Here is a 22,038-nt window from a genome sequence, read left to right on the forward strand (position 1 = left end):
AACATTCCTTCCTGAAACATGTGACAATTTACTTGAGACCAGCAACAATGGAAAAATCCGCACAAATGATTCAGTTCGAAGTTAAAGCACCTGTTTATGGTTCAATTCCAGTGCTTGCAACTTATCATGCTGAGCCCATGTTACCAGACTTCCATCTCCTGGAAAATTAACCAGTCAATTACCATCCATTGTAATCAAACACCTGGCTTAGGTAGAGAGTAAAACTGACCAGAACTGTCAACTGTTGGAAGAGGTGTGTTGACAGACAAGAGCTTTGTAGTTTCCTCTGGGTCATTATACAATTTTGTGTCAAGGAGTACTATCTGCTGCTTCCTGAGACCAATAGCATATGTTTAATATATAAGTAGCTATAAGGAAAGAACATGCAGATTCAAAATGATGAAGATGACTTACACTGCAACAGCTAAAATGTATAGCTCTGAGTTTGGGTTCCATGATACTTGTTTTACAGGACCACCCATATCCCATATCCTATAACAATGTGCAGACTCAACCTCCCACAGTCTTACTGTTCCATCACTAGAGCCTACAATATCAAAAAATCCTGGTTAGGAGATGAGATGTAGCAAACAGAACAAACTGAATGATTATTTTTGTTATGATGGTTAATGTTCACATGAAGATCAGGATCGAAGAAATTCTATCATCCTGTGTCCTCTAATTAACAAGGTCTTATATTCTGAATTAGTGACTTCTCCCCTCTCATCTTATACCCATACATGATCCATCACACCACTGCTTGTAATAGTCACTCTCAAGCTTCCTTAGTTCTGATATTGAAAATTTGTGCTTGTAGAAAAGTCTTAGCATCTGAGCTGTGCCAAAAATGAGTCCACTTTCCCTCTGCTTTGGTTTTTCCTAATGTCTGACGCAAATACAAGGGAGAAAAGACAAGTTCTCACTCTGAAGTAGAACAAACAAATATGAAGTTGAATTTTGAAACAAATACAAGGCAGGCAAGACAACCTAAGAAATACCTGATGATCCAAATGCAAGTACTGCCTCCTCTAAATGCAGATGAATGGCGAACAAACAGAAGAGGCACATACAGGATGGTTAACACAATAAGTTTTTTCATAGAAATCTGGATTGCAGACATTCTTTTACAGAATAAATCAAGTGGATATCAGCTATGACAAAACCTTAGACAATGAATTGGCATCATGCATACTTTTGTACGTATGTATACTTGTAAATGTACATACATGCAGACCCAGGTGTACATACATTTACACATATACAGAGACATATATATTGATGTACTTACAAGTTACATGTATGCACACATGCACATGCATGCATGTTGTACTGTTGCAAATGCCAAAATCATGAAAGTTGGGAGGTATTTTAGCCTAAAAATGCATGATGGAAAAGCCTCCAATTTGGGTTAACTCCCTAGGAGCAAGAATTGTACTAAATTCAGGGCACATTGACATTTGTAAGCAATGGGGATCTCCTGCACTCTGGCCTAACATGCCCCACCCCTCCCTGCAGATAGTCGTGCTGCCACCGCCACAGCTGCCTCATTTCTCCTCCCTCACTATTCTTCTTCTGTCACTTGCCCAGCTTTATCCGCACCCAGCTCCTCCCTGATCTGCTTGTCCCGCTGCTTAAAGCTCCCTGTTACGTCCCTGGGCATTTAAAATCCGGATGGGTGCTAGTAGCATTGGTCACAATGGTCATGAAGTGGCTTAGTGCGAATGCAGTAAGGGCAATTCAACGTTAGGGTAGTTGAGTCCTATTTATAGGACTCAAGGCCCTATTGTTCACATTCATTGGGTGATCACCTCTTGGACTCTTGGCCCGTTGGCCAACGCATTTGTACACCAAGATGGTGTGGGTTGGTGGTATAGGACGCCAACTCTTGGGATGAGGTTGTGATCCGGAGTGTTGATAGCTCCCAAGCTCGGGGTGAGCCCGTTTGGCTCTATTGCTAGCAGGTGGGTCTAATGTCCAGTCCCTTTTACTGTGGATATGGCTTGTGTCGTCCCTCGTGTGCAGGTTGGATCCTAGGGGGACATTTCATCGCTCACCCTAAGCCTGTTTAGCTCTATGGCTGGGAGGATAGTATGATGTCCAGTCCCTTTTATTGTATATTTGGCTTGTGTCGAGTCTGGTGTGCAGATTGGATCCTAGGGGATCAGGCAAATCAAGCAGGTCAGCAGACAGCAGTCCAATTAACTGCAGAGCAGTCAACACCTTCCAACAATCCCTATGAGCTATAAAGCTTCCCCCTTCCCACCATAAGTCCACTATACCAAGTCAAGGCAACCACTTCTTTTCTCTCCTCTCTAGCATGTTCAGCTGCCAGCAAAAGTTCATTTACAGCAGGCTTATAGTCACAGGAGCCTGAGTTCACATGTCCACGTGGAGAACTGGGGGCATTTCCTACACTCTTTTCAAAAGAAAACAGAAGTGTAGAATATATCTGCCTTGCAGGAGTGCTAGAAAGCACTTCATAATGGATGCCCATTGGCACTTTGGCCACAATGACAAGATTATGGGTTGCAAGCTGCCTTTCAATCTGATGTCCCCTAAACCATTTTGAGAAGCTTGTTCTAGATCCCCGTCTAGAATGAATCATTTTCAGAACCCTGATGAATAGGGACAGAAGATAATATTCATGTTTTTCCTTCACCACATACAATTGCCCTATTCCTTCTGTCAGCTATTGTTCAGTCATATTTAGGAGTTCATGTTACAAATGCACTAGAGAGTGTTGTGCTAAGAAATGCAGTTAGCCACTTAAACAACTTATTTTATGCCTATTTTAGGCTTATTTTAGTTGAAACCCTAAAATGGGGCCTGGATCGAGAGAGTTAAGTGGGGGCTCCCAAACTTTCTATAAATAGGCAGCCGGCCCTCCACTCTTACCATCTCATTTTCGCAGTTTTTAGGCCTTTCAGCTTGCTGCCCACACCCTGGATGCGGAGGACATTGCAGTCCAAGCTGGCCATTGCTCTCTACATCAGTCTAGCACCTATTTCCCACCTTTTAAGTGCTGATCAGAGCTAATTACAGCCAAGCGACTACTCTTGACTATTGCTACTACTGACATCAGTCTGCCACATCATCATCCTTGCTGGCAACTGCGATCTGCTGCTGTACGAACAATTTTCTCTCTCCTCTAGTTGTCGCTCTGTTGCGTTTGGCAGTCTCTCACTTTAGCCAGCTGTCGCCCAGCCTGCATAGGCTGCGTTTTGCTGTTCTCTCTCCTCACTCTGCGTTTGCAGATTTTCTCTCTCCTCAACATGCATTTGCTATTGCACACTGCCGTCTGCATCAGATCCAGTACACCTACTGCTGCATTTGCTAGTGTTTGACATCCGGAGCCTGCCTTGCTATGTTTTGGGATCCGTTCAGAGTACGACACTCTCTCCAACTCATTATCCCTGCCCTAATCCTCGAGATACAAGAGTTTGTGGTACAATATTCACTCTCTACATAGTGTGTTCGTTGCATGAGCATTGTATATTCCGCAATCATTCATTTCATTATTCTCTGTGTTCATTGTCTCTCAGTTAACCTAACCCTAACCCTAACCCTATCTATATTATCAGTTTGTGCTTTATTGTACGATTGGTATTGTGTTTTTGCGTTTAGAGTCTCTCTTCACATGGTATCAGAGCCAAGTTCTCTTTGAGAAACCTTGGACTTGATTGGAGAGCTCATCCGCAAAAGCAAGAACAACAAAAGATTTAGATGACTTCGAACACCAACATACCGCTCCAGACTCCACAGCCAAGCATGTCAAGAAACGAGCAACAGTGGGCCTTTCAAATTGCCCTTGCAAGATCTGGCATGGGTGGAGAGACATCAGACTACCATGGAGTCCATCAACTGTACGAGATTTCTACCGCTAAGTACGATCTCATCCTCGTACATGGGGCTCAGGAGCAGATAGAAGGTAAGCCTGAGTTTCCTCCTTTAATTTCAGTGCACAAAACTATTGACCATGCAGGTGCGACAGAATCTCCACTACGGACTGGCCATCCTCAAGTGGAACCTATTACACACCACTTCCATCTTACTTCTTTTCTCCAGTGCCAAGTATGAACAGCCTTGTTTCTATTTCTATGCAATCTGATTCCTCCGATCCTCATGGGACGCGAGATCCTCTTGAAGAAGAGGTAATACATAACATTTCTTGGTTTGGAAGTAATGAGGAGATAGATATTTCTTTGAAAACTCCAGACAAGGTAAGCAAACGAGGCAAGAACTTGTAAGTATACCTTCCCTTTCTTTTCTTTCGAATGATTTTGTTTCTCATGGTCATACTGGAGTAGGTACATCTCATTTTCTCACATTTAATGGACAAAAGAAACCAATTTGTTTCCCACATCTTCACCCATGACAAATCCATTTGGACTCCCACCCATCTCTCCCTCATTTTCCGTTGCACATTCCTTTCAGCCTCCATTAAGTGCACCTATGTTTCCACCCCACACCACACGAGGGGATCCTTCTCTCTTATTTGAGTGATGTCCCTATGATGGGAGCTCATCCTCCCACACACACACTTTCAAGTTTTCCCCTTCCAAGGCATTCTTCAAGTGTGAATCGTTTGATACCACAATTTGCCTCTATGGCTTTACCCTGTGGACTAATTGATTGTTGTGCCCTAACCGACTCTTAGACAAGGCTATTGTGTCCCAATGCCTCCAACTCCATCTTCAGCACCTTATGGAAACACCTTTGTTCCAGTGCCTCTGTAGCAATCGGCACTCATTGGACATCAACAGCCTATTTCTCCCTACCCTATTTCTTATCCCCCTCCACATCACACTTATCCACCTCCATCGACACCTCATGGTTCTAGCTCCTCATCTACCAAGAACTCATTCAATGATAAAACTCATTTCAATGGGTCTAACTACACTACTTGGTCCAATTTGATGAGGCATGTCTAGACTCCTAGAACCTATGGGATCTTGTGCAAGGTTTGGAACCCCAACCGATCCTGCACTTGTTCCATACAAGGTTGTCCGCTCTTGGAAGGCTCGTAATGCCTCCGCTATAGTTGAGATGATGCAAGGCTTACTATCTGGGTTTCATTCTCAACTTTAGCATTTCGACTAAGCGTTAGAGCATTGGGCACACTTGACTGACCACTATGAGGCTCAAGATAGGAGCCGTCGCATTAATCTTGACCATGAGCTTCAAATTAAGTGCAGCTATGCTTTCACCACACACCACACCGAGGGGTCCTCCATTAGGCACAGCCTTTAAAACGACTCCTTTCTCCTATTCAGGTGGCGTATTCGTGATGGTAGATCATCCTCCAACACACACACTTTCGAGTTTTCCCCCTCTAGGGCATTCTTTGAGTGTGGATCATTTGGTACCACAATTTGCCTCTATGGCTTTACCTAGTGTTCTGTAGTGCCCCAACCAACTCTTAAACAAGGCTACCGTGTCCCAATGCCTTTGCCTACACCTTTGGTACCTTATAGAAACACTTTTGTTCCAGTGCCTCCGCAGCAATCGACACTCATTGGACAGCAGCAGCCTATTTCTACCTACCCTATTTCTTATCCCCCTCCTTATCCTCCACCATCTTATCCACCACCACATCACACTTATCCACCTCTATGGACACCTCATGGTTCTAGCTCCTCATCTACCAAGAACTCATTCAATGATAAAACTCGTTTCAATGGGTCTAACTACACCACTTAGTCCAATTTGATGAGGCATATCCTAGACTCCGAGAACCTATGGAATCTTGTACAAGGTTTGGAACCCCAACCCGATCTCGCACTTGTTCCATACAATGTCATCCGCTCATGGAAGGCTCGTAATGCCTCCATTATAGTTGAGTTAATACAGGACTTACTACCTAAGTTTCATTCTCAGCTTCAATATTTCGACTTAGCGTCACAGCATTGGATACACTTGACTGACTGCTATGCAGCTTAGCTGTCGCATTAATCTTCACCATGAGCTTTAGATTTTTACCATTAATGATAAGGATGACCTTAAGGTCAAGTTGTTTGAGTATTGGTGACTCCTCGTCGAGTTCTCTACGACGGGGGCTCCTAAGTTCTCTGAAGACCAGGTCACACTATTCTTAAACAAGCTGCTAAGGAAATACTTTAGCTTTGTGCAACAGGTCATCTCACAACCCACTATGCCCACATTCTATGAATTTGAGTGTCAACTCTTGCATTATCCGAGGCTGTTCGATCGGTTTCATAGGGCATCTCCTATAGCGGGAGCCCTTGTTGCCACTTCTCAAAAGGAACAGCAAGCAAAGACTAAGAAACCTCAAAAATCCACTCAAACCTCATCTAGTGAGACCCAAGTGAACAATCAACCCTCTCTTACACCAAGGTGGTAGAATGTATCTAAGAAGAATAGATCTTGTCAACATTGTTAGAAGGCTAGCCATTTTGACGACGAGTGTCGATCAAAGGTAAAAGGCACATAGCCAAAATCCAAGCCTCAGACCTCCGCATCCCAAGAAGGGAAGCAGGGTGATGGCAACCAACCTCAGGGCCATGGAAAGCTCAATCTCACACTACCACTAGTCAGCCATCACAGTCAACAACATTCTCAACACCAGAGGGCTTGTCTGATTGATCTACAAAGGTCCATATCGTCTCTTTAGAGGCATCAGATGCGAGTCTCATCCATATCTGTGAGTTGTCTTCCAAGAAGGCAATCACAGAGGCCCACTTGTCACAGTCAAGCACTTCTGCTCCTCCTTGGATTGTGCACAGTGGAGCTACTCATCACATGACCCCTATAAATGACATTTTTCTCACCAAACATCCTACAACTAGGAGAGTTAGAGTAGGGAACAACTCCTCGATCAAGATCCAAGCTTGTGGTCACATCAGTTTTGCCATTGATGAGGGCCAAGATCCCGCAATGACGAACAACGTTTATCATGTTCCCCAGCTTGGGGTAAGCTTATTGTCTGTTCAATAACTTTGTTAGTTGAGACGAGCAATCTTTTTTACATCAATCCCAGTCGAAGTCATTGATGACCAGACTGGTTCAGTCAATGCTCGCGGCAAGGAACAACCTAATGGCCTCTATCACCTAATGCACTTTCTTACCGTGCCAACAACCGAGAACTTGGAGTTCCATCATTTCTAGGCTTTAGCCACTGCACGGGAGCCTTCAAGCACTCTGCATCTCTGGCATTATTGCTTAGGACATCTTAGATACGACCCTCTTTATGAGTTATCGCATTGTCAAATGGTTGATGGCATTCCTCGCCTGAAGCTATCTTCAGAGGTCTAATTGATTTACATTGATCTTTGTGGCCTGACACTCACTGCCGCCTTAAATGGCGCACTTTACTTCTTTTTGATAGTGGATGATTTCTCTCAATACATGTGGGTGTACTTTCTCAAGCAAAGGTTCGATGCTTTCACCTATTTCAATTCTTGGATGTTGGTGGTTCATGTCCAAATTGGACGCCATGTAGATACCATGAGCAGTGATAGTGGTGGCGAGTTTATCTTCCACAAGTTTTCTGAGTTTCTACAATAGCATGGCATTTCTTGCCAACTCACCTCTACCAACTTCCCTTCCGAAAATGGAGTCGTAGAGTGTAGAAACCGGACAATCTTGAACATGGCACACTCTATGTTATTCACAAGAGAGCTTCCCGATTGTCTATGGGTTGAGACTGTTAGCACTGCAGTGTACATCCTCAATCGATGCTCGACTACGGCCGTCCCTCAACGAACTCCCTATGAGGCATTCTTTGGTGAGAGGGTTATTATTTCCCGTTTCAGAGTCTTTGGGAATCGTGTATACACACATACGCCTGATGACAAGATAGAAAAGCTCACTCCCTGAGCTGATCTCTTGATTTTTGTGGGCTATTCTTTTGATGCTCACACATATCATTATGTTGTAGGAAAGCTTCTTTGGTTGATTCAAACTAGACCACACTTAGCATACTTTGTTAGTGTACTTAGTCAGTATTTTTCAGCATGTAGGATGATACATTGGATTGCTTATCTTCGTACATTGAGATATTTACGGTGTACTTTTAATTATGGCCCGACTTATGGATATGGCTTATGCTTGTAGGGTTACACCAATTCTGACTGGGTGGGAGATCCTGACACCCCGCGTTCCCATAGCGATTACCTTTTTTCCCTGGGCATGACTCCTATTTCTTGGTCAATGCATAAGCAGAAGACGGTGGCAACTTGCACGGCCGAGGCCGAGTATAGGGCTCTCTTTGATGGTATCACTAAGAACATCTATCTGAGGAGCTTGCTAGCTACACTTCAGTTTCCTTGTGATTCTCCTACAGTTGTCTACTACAACAACCAAAGTGTCATTGCCCTTGCGGGCAACCCAATCATCACACCTCGGATGCGGTATATGGGAGCCCACTTCCACTTCACCAAAGAGCAAGTTGAGCTAGACACTATTCGCCTAGAGTTTGTGCCTTCTTGTGACAATTTTGCAAACATTCTGACCAAAGTAGTCAACCAGCCGATCCTATAATACATTCTACCTCAAATTGACTTGGGTCCACCCTCCTCTACTCCTTCCAATTGACACGGAGAGGATGCTTCCCTCTTGCTTCTCCCTCCAATTTGTGAGGAGGCAGTTTCTTCTCTTGATCAGCCACAGTGATAATGTTTACACTTTAACTTTAGATCTTTCAAACATTTATTATTCGTTATGCTTGTACTTAAGGACATTTATAACTTCATCCAAAGTCTGAACAACATGATTGTAAAAGGACACTAGGACAAGTGAAAAATTCCCCTCCAAGGACACTGTCGAGTGACACCATTGCATCGCATTCTACATGAGCGTGACATCTTGCATATTCCTTTGCATTACCCTATGCATTGGCATTCTATTCATATCAACATGTATCTATGAGCATTCATCTCTTTTCAATCTTTCCTGAGTGGTTAACTCTGGATCCACCATACTCGTGGCATTGCACATGGCAATTCTCCAAGGCAATTTCCACATGCTTGCTTGCTTTGCTTGTCCTGCTAAGCTCACCATCATCATCATTGCCTCCCCATATATTCTCCATATGATTGGCATGCACACACACTTCCATTATCCTTAAGCACTTATCCTAGTAGTGTATGGAATAGGTTTACTTGTTTTATGAAGGACTTGGGTTTATTTCCTCTCTGCTACTTAATCAGCCACCGCCCTCCATTACTTGTGTATTCTTTCAATTTAAAAAAAAAACTTTTTAAAAAATAAAAAACAAAAAAATCCATAGCATCATATAGCAATTCTCCCACGGATTTATCACAACAAATCTTCAACACATTCTTCATATTCTGTATAGAAACCATCAAAGAACCATAATGACACAAAAGAAAGATCAGCTTTGAATGGAATTCATCACATAGTATTCATCTTTCATCATCTTCATATTCTCTCTCATGTAGATACAATGTTTCTCATAGAAAATTTGCTCTCTCACATATACTCTCTCTCTCAATAGTACATTGGAATTACAAGGAATAATCTTGAATAATCCTCTCTTGGTCATGGATATCCCTCCCAAGAGGTATATCTGATATACTACAAGGCCCCTTGATCCATCTTTAAAGGACTTGATAGACCCTTGGGCAACCGATGAGCACCCTTGGTCCAATGCCCTAGCCTCTCTAGGGTGATCACTTGGGCTCCCTTGGTAAGATAACCATTGTCTCTGTAGTCTTTGTAGGCCACTAGGTAACCACCGTGCACTTTGTCTGATGCCCTAGCTACTTTGGGATGGAACACCTTGGGGTAAATAAAAACTTTTGGCTAGCCCACTTTTCTCGCTCATTTTTGGGCTTGGGAGGGGGGGTCATGCTACTATATATATGAGATACACTTATATAAATAGGCAGCCTACCCTCCACTCTTCCCATCTCGTTTTTGCAGTTTTCAAGTCTTTCAACTTGCTGCCCACCCCCCGGATGCGGAGGACATTGCAATCCAAGTTGGCCATTGCTGTCTATATAAGTCTAGCGCCTGTTTTCCACCTTTTCCACGCTGATCGGAGCTGATTACAACCAAGCGACTGCTGCTGAATGTTGCTGCTGCTGACGTCAGCCTGCCACATCATCCTTGCTGGAGACTGCTGATCTGCTGCTGTATGGACAGTTTTCTCTCTCCTCCAGCTATCGCCTTGCTGTGTTTGGCAATCTCTCACCTCAGCCCAGCTGTCACCCAGCCTGCACAGGCTGCATACTGCTGTTTTCTCTCTCCTTACTGTACATTAGCAGGTTTTCTCTCTCCTCTCTGTGTTTGCAGATTTTCTCTCTCCTCAGCTTGGATTTGTTGCCGCACACTATCATCATTCAGAGCACGACACACTCTCCAGCTCATTACCCCTACCCTAATCCTCGAGATACAAGAATTTGTGGTAGAGTATTCTCTCTGCATAGTGTGTTTGCTGCATGAGCATTGTATATTCAGCAGTCATTCATTTCATTATTCTATGTGTTCATTGTCTCTGAGTTAACCTAACCCTAACTGTGTTCTATGTTATCAGTTTGTGCTTTGTCGTACGATTGGTATTGTGTTTTTTGTGTTTAAAGCCTCTCTTCACAAAGAGCTCCAGATTGCCCACTAGGATTCTGCATGTAAAACAGGTGTTGGAGCATCAAACTTCAACATAGCAAATCTAAACAATAAAATATCTCCCTACCCCCAAAAAAACACCCCAAAAGATTTTATGCAACCAGATTTAGGGATGGATACAAGTGCCTCTTCTTCACTCCAAACAAAATCCATTGACAGTCCAGGCTTCACACTACGTTTGGCAATCTAGTCTCCTCATGGGCACATGGGAAATAGCTCAAATGTCAAGATTGAGATATAGGGAGCGATTGCGAGCACGTCACTTGGCAGACTTGGTACATATGCCGACCCTGTTGCATGGAAAACAAGCCCCCCACAGCTATAGGCAACTATTGCAGCAACATCACTTGACAGACTTAGTATATGAGGCAAAAGTGACCCCAGGAGCAGAGATAACTTCCCATGGCTCTGTTCTGGCTTCCACTTGGGCAGGATTCCTGCTCTACTAGGGCCACCAGAGTGTCTCTTTTAGCTTCCAGAGGGAGCCTCAAAGTGATAGTGTTCCACCACATGGCTATTTGCATCTACTTTCCTACTGAAAATTGTTAGTAGCTCAGTGACCCTTGCCACTGGCGTACTTTTTTTTTGCAGGGGAAATAAAAACAACAACAGCAAAGTTCCTACCAATTATCCATATCATCTGGATCAGTTACATATTTTCAGAAACCCACTATACAAAATACAAAGCTTATCTGCTAAAGGTGAAACTAGAATCACGTTTTACTACTGCATTTTGTCATCAACAGTTGCAGATTTTGTTATTAACTTAGTCTAAATGGCTTGAAGAACAATGGTTTACATGACACGTTATCATCATCTCTGCAGCAGAGCAACAGATTACCATGACAATCAACAAGATTTGAAGCTTATTAGCCCTACTTAACCATACCACTGTAATTGCTTTCTCACTTGAGCTTCTCCAACTACCCCATCCTGTGCTAATCATAAGTGTGTTTTGTCACTTCCATTCTCAAAACGAAAAACCAACCAGAAGAGTGGTAAACACCAAGCGCTGACCTGAAGCTAGCCACATGCCAGAAGGATCAACTGCTAGAGTAAGCACTGGGCTGGTGTGGCCATGGAATTCTAGGTAGCAAATAACTGGGAAAGGTTGCAGGTCCTTAGGCTTTGGAAGCTTTGGAATTAGTGAATCGGGGTCAATATTTATCTGCATTTGCAAACACGATGACGGGTCAAACTTTAACTTGCAAATAAAACCACAAGATAGCACAGTATTCAGGCACAGAACTGACCCTCTTTTTCCGTGTACGAGGACATAAGTAAAGATCCAAGCAACGTTCAAAGCGTTCTTTGATAAACTCAGAATATGCAGGCACCTGTCGCAGAGATTCAAAACTACAGAGAAATATCATCAATAGAGAGCAAAACAGATGGCTACCCCTTTGAAAATATAGTAACTGAGAAGAATTTACTCTACTTTTTCGGAATGAACTTTGGTCGATCCTCTTCATACATCAATGTATAAGCATTTACTTCTTCTTGAGTAGGAATATACTCCACTGGAGGATTGTAAGATTCTTCATGCCCTGGTATGCATGAAACAAAGTCAGCCCTAATCAAATCCATTCTAATACGATAGTAGGACCTGAAATTCAATAATATCAACCTGGTTGCTTTAGCTTTGGAGCAGGAATATATGTGAGACCATTGGCAGTTTTCTCTGCTGTTTTCAAATCATCCCCCCACATAAGATAATATTTTGGTTTTTCCTTGGGCTTATCAAGCTTTATCCAGCCTTTCCTGATTGCACGCACTAGCTTCACTACCTGTTTAGCGACAATCATACAGTTACTAGAAATCCTACAAATAGCAATCCAAAGTTAATTGCCAAATCACCTTTTTGGCTTCCCATTTTGAAGGGATGAAGCGTCGTTTGGGCTCTGGAGCACTTGACAAAGGGTGTCCCTTATCCTCCCAATCAAACCAATCAACATAAGGCTGCAGCAAAAAGCCAAGACATAAGAAAAGAACTCACCCTACATGCATGCTGCATGAAGTAACAAAGAGATAATGTGCCAACCATGGACAAGTTTTCAAAACAAATTTAACTTCCCCATTAGAGCAGAAAAAGCTGTAACACATGTAAAGTTTCAGGTCATTTTCTTCTATGGTTTAGACAAATTCAAGAGTTCAAAGTTACAGCAAAATATTTGTTTTGAAAGCCAATGCCCCCAGACAGTTTTTCAGCTGTTACCAGACATTCAGTCAAAGATCTTGGCTAGAATCGCTTTTTAATTTTAGGGCCCCAAGCAGTTGTCACTGTTGGACTGATGCACTCTCCGCTAAGCCAAAAAGTGGATGGATGATGGAGATCATAATGCTCAAGTAAGCAGAAAAGTAGGCTTAGTAGCTCCCATGCATTGCAAGGCCATCCTCTGGTTTTCATAAAAGTATCACAAATGGAGCAGATAGCACTGAAGGGACTGTTCTCTCATTCACTGCTCTTTGATGGTCAATCACAAGAAATGAATGTCCCTCTATACATACTTTGACTCTAAACGGCAAAAGACCTTGTTTAGTACATTTACAAAGCAGAGTTGAAATGCTATTCAGGCAATGAGCCCCTGCATATGCATACATATTCCACTATGAGTCTATGACTATGTTACATAACCATCTTTATATATCTAGCCCACAGCATGAACCATTTCTACATGCAAGTTTGACCTTCATTACCATAAGCATTCACTTGAGACATAAAAATGGGCATGATTCAGTTGAGATCGACAAATCAGAGATCCCTGCATGTGATAGCTACAATCAAGACATTCAGACAATAGAGATTGGAGTACAAATTCAGATTTACATGTGTGGCATATATTGTGAACCTCTCATATACTTGCATATTTTATCCCCACAGCAATTGTCTCCTGCTCAGGTTAGATGAGAATACATCCTGCTCGGATTAGATAAAAAACTCTCCTATGTGTTGAAAGGCTGTTGGGACTAGTTACAGAACGCACCCTAGAAATGATAGGCCTGTTGCCTAAGACTAGAAGGCATTCGTCATGTAGAGATTGAGTTGCCTTGTATAGTACCCAGGGATGATATTGCAATTTCAACATTCAAAATCTATAGCAACCTGACAAGGAGATTAACTGATCACTTACCTCATATGGATTAACTTCAGCATGGGGAAGTTTTCCTTCACGCAGCCTCTTAATGAGATCGATCTCATCTTTTGTGAGTTCAACTTCTTCATCATTGTACTCATCATAAACTTTCCGCCTGCATTTAACTCCAGTTAATATTGCCATCTTTGTCAATAGGAAAAGGAACTCAGAAACATGGCATGGCATAAAGACACTCATAAACAAACTAATGGGTACAAACTGAATTCAGATAGTCCTAGGTTTTCTTAATCTACATAGTAAATTCACAACACACTGAACACCCCTGAATCCCTGCATACAGTGACAGATATAAGCTAGCAAAAGCAAAAGCTATGAGAATAATTGAAATGTATAGCAGACCATTTGAAACTGTTAACAGCAGCCTATGAGACAGTGAAGTAAGTCATTAGAAAGTGAGGTCATATACAGAATGTAAATAGGTAGCTTGGGAGAAGATCTTGGATAAGACTATTGATGTGGTGTCCTGCAAGACACAAGACCTACTAAACTTCATTGCGAGAATGAGAGTTGCAGTGCTTTGGCATGGAATCCCATACTCCATATGCTAGATCAAAGCACATTGAGATACGGTACCATCTCATTCGAGAGAAGAACTTGGATGAGACTATTAATGTGGTGTACTGCAAGACAAAGGATACCCTGGACAATTTGTTTATGAAGGCTCTTCCTCATGCCATTCTTCGACAACACTCCAAATCCTGGAGCCTTGTGCCCCCCTCAATGGTGAAAAATTGGGAAGCCATAGGTGGGCGAAGAACACCAACATAAATGACAGCAAGTGGTTGCTGGAAATGATGCTGTAATGCTGCAATTTGGACAGCATTGATCCCAATAATAAGCAAATTATCAATGTGGGGAATAAAAATCAGCAAATCCAAAATATGTGGCACTAAAGGAACATGTGTCATAAAATGATCACTCACGGAGCATGATCAAGAGAAATTTCAGCATGCAGTTGCTCGTAAGTATCATGACAATGAAGTCCTAATGTGAGAGTGCCGGTCAATACAATAGAAGAAGGTATCTAATCATCATAAGCCACAGACCGCGGGCCATCAAAGAGGACACAAAAGCCTAAAGTAGCAATGGCTGAGATGGAAAGAAGGTTCTTCTTAATGCCTAGCACATAGAGGACATTCTATAACATCATGGAAGTGCCAGAAAAAGTATTAACTTGCGCAACACCAATGCGTTCAATTGCATAAGAGGCACTGTTTGCACACTTAACTACGCCCCCCTTAGGTATATGAGAAATGGATGAGAGTAACTCTCGACAAGAAGTGATGTGCTTAGAAGTACCACTATCAAAATACCAAGTAGAAGCTACATAAGTGATAAGAGAACAAGCATCATATATAGAAGGATTATACTGACATTCGATGAAGAAAGTATATTCCTTGTGCTTGGCAAGGTTGGCAATCCCATTGGTGACAATGAGACCAGACTCCTTTTTCTTCTCAGTGCCGTCGAGCTTGTCGTCGGCACCAAGCATGCCTAACAAATCATTATTATTGCTGGCCATGAGTGGAAATCAACAATAAAATAATTTTTTTCAAGTGAAGAGAGAGAAAATAGATGCCCGAATAATAATAAGCTGTTGATAGAGGAGATGCTCCCTACCTCAATGAAGTCAAATAACATGAAGAATAACAATTTTTTCTTGCTGTTGTCCTCCTGAGGAATGAGAAAAATATACAAAAAATAATTACTTTCAGAAATAACATGTTGCCCAATCAAGGTGGTAGTCAACAATACGCTGAAATGAGATATTAATGGCTGAAAGTGCTCCAATAATGTGAACAGCAATAGAATATGATGAAAATTCACACGATAATGCACAAAATAATAAAATTTGTCTTCAATCTTGATGAAGGTAGGCACAAACAGTCCTGACAAGGGCATTTTCAATGTCTGGCAGCCAAAGCAGATGATTTGAAGCAAAAGCCCCAAATTTTGGAAGCCCAATGATAAAGCAACGCGAAGACAATTTCTAGAAGAGCAATTCGTATGCCAAAGAAGGGAAATTGGGCAAAAGCCCCAAACATTACCCAAAATTTGAAGAGAAATCGAAGAAATTGGGTAAAATATTTTACCCAAATGTTGTCGAATGCCACGCCTCAAGGTGAAGTGAGCCTCGATTTTGATGAAAGTTGATGAGAGAGATTGTCCAAAGCTTGGTGGAAACCATCACCAAGGCCAATTTCGTGGTCAAGGCAGAGCTGCCTGAGGCTGAGGTCAAGTAGCTATGGCAAGAGGGAGAACGTCAAATATTACCCTCAAAGAGATTAATAAGGAGGAAGACCATCCTATGGAAGAAGATATTGAAAGAGCAATTGTTCATGCTGCACTCCACAAGAAGGGTCCAAATCGTCAATATTCGGTAATATAGACAGCTCAAATGTTGAAAAGCCCTAAATTTTGTTGGGAAATTGAAGAAGAATTCAAAGATTTTTGTGAAATTTTTACCCAAACTGTGCCAAATGTCGCGCCCAGTGATAAATTGAGCCTCAATATCAATGAAGAATGCCAAATTCTTGAAAAGCCCCAAATTTTTCGGTGAAATATGGGCAAAATTTGGCTAGTTCGGTGGAAAGCCCAAAATTTGTTGATGATTGATTGGTGACAAATTTTTCCAATTTGATGGAAAGCCCCAAATTTGTCGATGATGATTGATGACAAATTTGAAATTTTGCCAATTTGGTGATGAGTTGCTGAGTAAAAATGAGAAGCCTCTAACTTTTATGCAAATCAAGGTTGAATTGGAAGGTTTTATGAAAACCCCAATTTTTGCACAAATTGTGCTTAGATGGGGGAAGCTTGTGACAAGAGCTTTTGTGGTGTATTAAGTAAAAGAATTTTCTAAAAAAATATACCTACATATCCCTTTTAAAAAAAGTTTATTCAAATCGTGTGTATCGGTCCCAAGGCGGCAAGACTACCTTGATGACATGGCTCTCGAGATGTGGCAACAGACAAGCAGAGTACCTTTGACGTGACTATCGGTCAATACATTCGAAAGGCAGCAACTTGGTGGTGACAAGGCACAACGACTGGTCAAGATGTCACAGCTACTAACGACACAATAGGCAAGCGGCTATCAAACAATCGCGACTGAGGCGGCTCTATTGGCAAGGCGAACTATTGGGACATGGGCAAGTATGGTGGCAAGGCATGACAGCTAGTAACAGGTCACGTTGGTGACCTATCAACAACAAGCAAGCAAGAGGGGCAAAGGCAATAGACAACACGGCAAGGCGAAGGCGTGTCAACACCAAGCATCACGATAGGCACAACACAACGAACGAACTGCAACGCTTCAAGCGGTAGCAAGACAAGGTTGTGAGAAAGTCCACCAAAGGCTGCAACGGCTAAGGGACTAGATTAGTGGTGCAAAGAGACCAAGTGGCAACAACAATAGTCTGGATAGTGGTGTCCGACCGTCGATCACCACTCATTGACATTGATAGAAGCCAGCGCAATGGCAATGGCTTCAAGCAACAACCTACCGAGATGTGGCACTCAAAGGCAATGGCTACATGGAAAATAATCGCGAGCAATGGCAAGCACAATGAAGGAACTTCGCTCTGATACCACTGTTGGCCCAAGCATAAAAAGTGAATAAAAGATAACCAATGAAATTAATCGATGCACAATAACTCGATTGCAAAAGTGAGGCAATGTAATATTGAGAGAGAGAGAGAGAAAATACAATGCCATAGGTGATCAAAATGAATAATGCCACACTTATGTGCTAACAAGGCACAATGTGTCTTTTTATAATTAAAATGAAACCCTAACGCTTAACTGTCATAGGAAACCCTAAGATAAACCCTAACCCTAGTGTCACTTAGTGCCTAGGACACTAAGGGCAACAACCGCATTTAATGATAGTTTAAATGCCTCTGGATCACGGATCAAAGGGCATCAATGCATAGCATGCAAGATGGCCTAGCATGGTATGAGGTCCTAAAACTTTCTATAAATAGGTAAGCTGCCCTCCATTCAGCCCAATCTCGTTTTTGCAGGTTTCAAGCCCTCTAGCTTCGCTGCCCACACCTCGTTCACAAAGAACATCTCAATCGAAGCTGTCCATTGCTGTCTACATCAATCTAGTGCCTATTTCCAACCTCCTTGCTGATTTGCACTGTTTCCAGCCAAGCGACTGTTGCTGATTGTTGCACTGCTGTCATACAACCTGTCCACGTCAGCAAACTGTTGCGTTTGCAGGCCCCAACTACCGCCCAACCATCAGCGACCTCATCCCAGTTGTCGCCATCAATCTACTGCCTGCGTTTACTATGCAAGCCGCTGCCATGTCAACTGCTGCCTGTGTTTACTGTGCAGACTGCTGCCACATTATCAATTGAGTTTGCATTTGCAGTTCTCTCTCTCTTCTACTTGTCCGCATTGATCCAGAATCATTGTTTTCTACGTTTGCTGCTATCTGACACTTGGAGGCTGTCTTGCTAAGTTTCAAGATCTATCACGAGTACAATACACTCTCCCACTCATTACCTTTGCCTCAATCCTCAAGACATGAGAGTTCAAGGTACAGTTTTCATTCCCTACACGGTTTGTTTGCTACATAAGCATTTTATATTCAATATTGAGTCATTCATTCAAATTTCCAATGTGTTCATTGTCTTTGAGTTACCCTAACCCTAATTGTGTTATGTTGAGTTTATGCTTTGTCGTATGCTTTCATTTATGTTTTTTCATTATGGTATTTCTTCAAATGGTATTAGAGCAACATTCTCTTCTACGAAACCTCAACATTCGATCTGAAAGCCTTTCGCAAGAAGCAAGAACAACAAGAGGGCAAGATGACTTCAAACATATCTTCACCACATCATCATGATGCTCCCGAGCCTAGCACATCAGGACACAAGATAGAGTGGGCTTTACAACTTGCTCCTCCTTCCAACATGGTCGGAGAGTCTTTAGACTACCATGGAGTCCACATACCATACGAGATCTCACCAGCCGAATACAATCTCATCCTCATGTATCGAGCTCAACAGCAAATTGAAGGTAAATTTGAGTTTTCCCCTTTAGGTTTGGTACTCCAATCTAATGATTTTGCAAAAAGAATGGAAGCTCCACAATGGACTCGCCACCTAACGTGGAAATTGGCTTGGTGTACAAACCATTTTCCTCTCTACTACCATCATCTCCATCTTTACCTCTTTCATCTTTTCCATACACTTCTCCACCTTCATTCACTCTTATGTCAAGTACGCATATTACTACTACTTACTTCCTCTTTTCCAAAATATATTGGTAATGCTCATTATGGAGGAACTCTTCAACCAAGTATTGGTTCATAAGCCCCAAAGAGGATAGATTTTTCCAGTTGCACTCAAGAAAAGGTAAGCAAAATTTGCAAGGATCTTTGGTGAGTGCTCCTTCTTCATCTTTTCCCTTAACTTTTCCATCTCATGGTCAATTTGATTTTAGTAAATCATATTTTTCATCATTTACATTTAATGGACAAAAGAAACCTATCACATTTTCCACAACTACACAAATGACAAATCCATTTAATCTCGCATCCATCCCATCCACTAGTCCTGCTATACCTTCCTTTCAACCTCCATTAAGTACACCTTTCATGTCTTCACACATCACAGCGAGAGGTCCTTCACCCTTAGGCACACCTTTTAGGACCTCATCATTTCCTCGGCCAGATGTTATCTCCACAATGGAGGTTCATCCTCCCATCCCCACACTTTCGGGTTTTTCATGGCTTGGAAATGACGCATTATCGGGTGTGGATCAATTGATACCACGGTTTGCCTCCATGGCATTACCTAATGGGCCTTTTGGACATTTTGCTATGCCGCAACTGACCGTTGGACAGGGATTACATGTCTCAATGCCTCCACATCCACCAGCACTTTATGAAAACATTCATGCTCCAATGCCTTCGCATCAATCAGCACCCATTGGACATTTTCAGTCTATTTTTTCCTAACCACCTCCCCCTCCTATTTATCCCCTCCACTACCTTTTTCTTATCCATCTTATTCCACTTATCTAACACCTAATGGTTCTTCCTCCTCATCACCCAAAAATGACTTTAATGACAAGACTTGTTTCCATGATTTGAACTTCACCACTTGGTCAAACCTAAGGAGATATATCCTTGACTCACAAAACCTATGGGATCTTATGCAAGAGTTGGAATCCCAACCTAGTCCCGCACTTGTTTCATGAGAGGTTGTTCACTCAGAGAAGGCTAGGAATGCATCCATTATTGTCAAGTTGAAGCAAGGTCTATTACCTAAATTGCATTCACAGCTTCAACATTTTGACTTAGCATCCAAGTGTTGGGCACACTTGACTGACCACTATGCAGCTTGAGATAAAACCTGTTGCATCAATTTGGATCGTGAGCTCCAAAGCTTTAAAATTATTGATCGGGATGACTTGAAAGTAAAGTTGGCTGAGTATCAGTGCCTTCTCGCAAAGTTCTCTACCACAGGGGTTCCTAAGTTCTCGAACAATCAAGTCACATTGTTTCTAAACAAGCTGCCGAGGAAATACTTCCATTTTATACAGTAAGTGATCTCACAACCCACTATGTTCACATTCTGTAAATTTGAGTGTCAACTACTACGTTACACTTGGATGTTCGATCAATTTTATAGTTTAACCTCTATAGAGGGGACTCTTGTTGCATCTTCTCAAAAGGTACAACAAGAGAAGGGTGAACAAAATTAAAATTCCACTCAAAATCAAAATCAAATCAATCTAATGAGACCCCAAGAAACTCCTAGTCATCTCTCAAACCTGAGAGGCAAAATGTACCGAAAAATCAGTATTGTCAATATTGTTAGAAGGCTGGCCACTTTGATGAGAAGTGTCAATCAAAGGCACAAGGCACCGCACCAACAGCTAAGACTCAACCCCCCTCCCTCCTTAGTCAAGCAACCCCTAGCAGGGAGGCAAGGTGGTGGCAACTCTCGACAAGGGCAATGGTCAAACCAAACCCACATTGCCACCGGTCAGCCATCATAATCAACAACGTTCTCAACACCAAAGAGCTTGTCTGATTGGTCTGTGGAGGCCCACATCGTCTCCATAGAGACGTTTGAGGATACGAGTCTCGTCCACATCTACGAGTTGCCTCCTGACGAGATGATTGCAAAGGCCCACTCATTACAGCTAAGTACTTCAGCTACTCCTTGGATTGTGAACAATGGAGCTATCCATCATATGACCCCCATTGAGGATATTTTCATTTCCCGAGTCTCTACAACCAAGCGAGTCCGTGTAGGAAACAACTCCTCGGTCAAGATTCAAGCTTACAATTATGGAGCAATTATGTCAGTTTTGCCACTAGCCAAGGCCCAGATCATGCTGCATTGGATGATGTATACTATGCCCCCCATCTTGGGGTGAACTTGTTATACATTCAACAACTTTGCCAATTGGATTGAGTAGTCTTCTTTACACTAGCCACAATCGAGGTCCTTGACTCTCAGACTAGTTTAGTGATTGCTCGCAATGAGGCACAACCTAGTGGTATGTACCCTACATGCCAACAAAAAATCCCCTAAAATATGCATTCCCATGCTCAACGCAACTCGACAAAGTAGTCAAAAAACACCTCTGTGAACCACTTTGGCTGTTTCACATGACCAAAGACAATGCTTTGGAAGTTTGGAGCCCCCAGGTGCTGTTGTGAGCAACAATTACAAACTCCATCCACCAACTTTGAATTATTAGGATCCATGTGCTAGAGGCCATATTTAAGGACACTCTCCTCAAGTGCAAGCTATCCCAAAGGCATCGCCAAAAGGTTTAACAAAAAGCATTTGTAAAGCTCTACTTTGCTCCATGTCTACTACATAAGGATGCCCAATCCAAATCAGCTTGCATCAACACGTTTGCCAATCCAAGTTGTGTAAGCCAAGAAACATTGAGACTTCTAAGCAATTGCAGAGGCCGACCAAAGCCGCTCTCATGAATCCCACCCCAACTCATCTAGAGGCCAACTCTTCCATATTTAAAGATGCCACTCTCAGATGTCAAAAGAGAAAGGATCATCTAGGTACCATAATCGATGTTGTAGTAAAGATCCACCTCAAAGACAATCTCAACTCCCCACCTAGACAAGGTTTGCACTTCTAAAAGCCCTCCTACGAGAGGACTTTCCATGTCTAACCAACTAGAGTAAGCCCTCGAATCACTAGCTTGCCCAACAAGGCTGGACTCTAACACTCTAGATCAATGATCGCCATGCCCCCCTCAAAGCAATGACAAATGATGGCTT

The 22,038-nt window shown here is 42.4% G+C and overlaps 1 protein-coding gene across 2 annotated transcripts in view; it reads right to left on the reverse strand.

Annotated features, from left to right (window-relative positions):
- LOC148013884 (Transducin/WD40 repeat-like superfamily protein) overlaps nt 1-22,038 on the reverse strand; it is a 43,596-nt gene that overhangs the window by 10,403 nt on the left and 11,155 nt on the right. For both annotated transcript variants that reach the window (XM_087666286.1, XM_087666284.1), the window contains exons 3-11: nt 13,737-13,854; nt 12,463-12,564; nt 12,233-12,392; nt 12,044-12,152; nt 11,859-11,961; nt 11,623-11,773; nt 415-547; nt 230-333; nt 91-158 (exon numbers count right to left, since the gene is read on the reverse strand). In XM_087666286.1, the coding sequence (XP_087522412.1) occupies nt 91-158; nt 230-333; nt 415-547; nt 11,623-11,773; nt 11,859-11,961; nt 12,044-12,152; nt 12,233-12,392; nt 12,463-12,564; nt 13,737-13,854 (1,048 nt within the window). The remainder of the gene's footprint in view (nt 1-90; nt 159-229; nt 334-414; nt 548-11,622; nt 11,774-11,858; nt 11,962-12,043; nt 12,153-12,232; nt 12,393-12,462; nt 12,565-13,736; nt 13,855-22,038) is intronic.

Source organism: Lygodium microphyllum, chromosome 25, assembly GCF_053477565.2.
Source record: "Lygodium microphyllum isolate KBCC chromosome 25, Lygodium_microphyllum_v1.1.10, whole genome shotgun sequence".
NCBI lineage: Eukaryota > Viridiplantae > Streptophyta > Polypodiopsida > Schizaeales > Lygodiaceae > Lygodium > Lygodium microphyllum.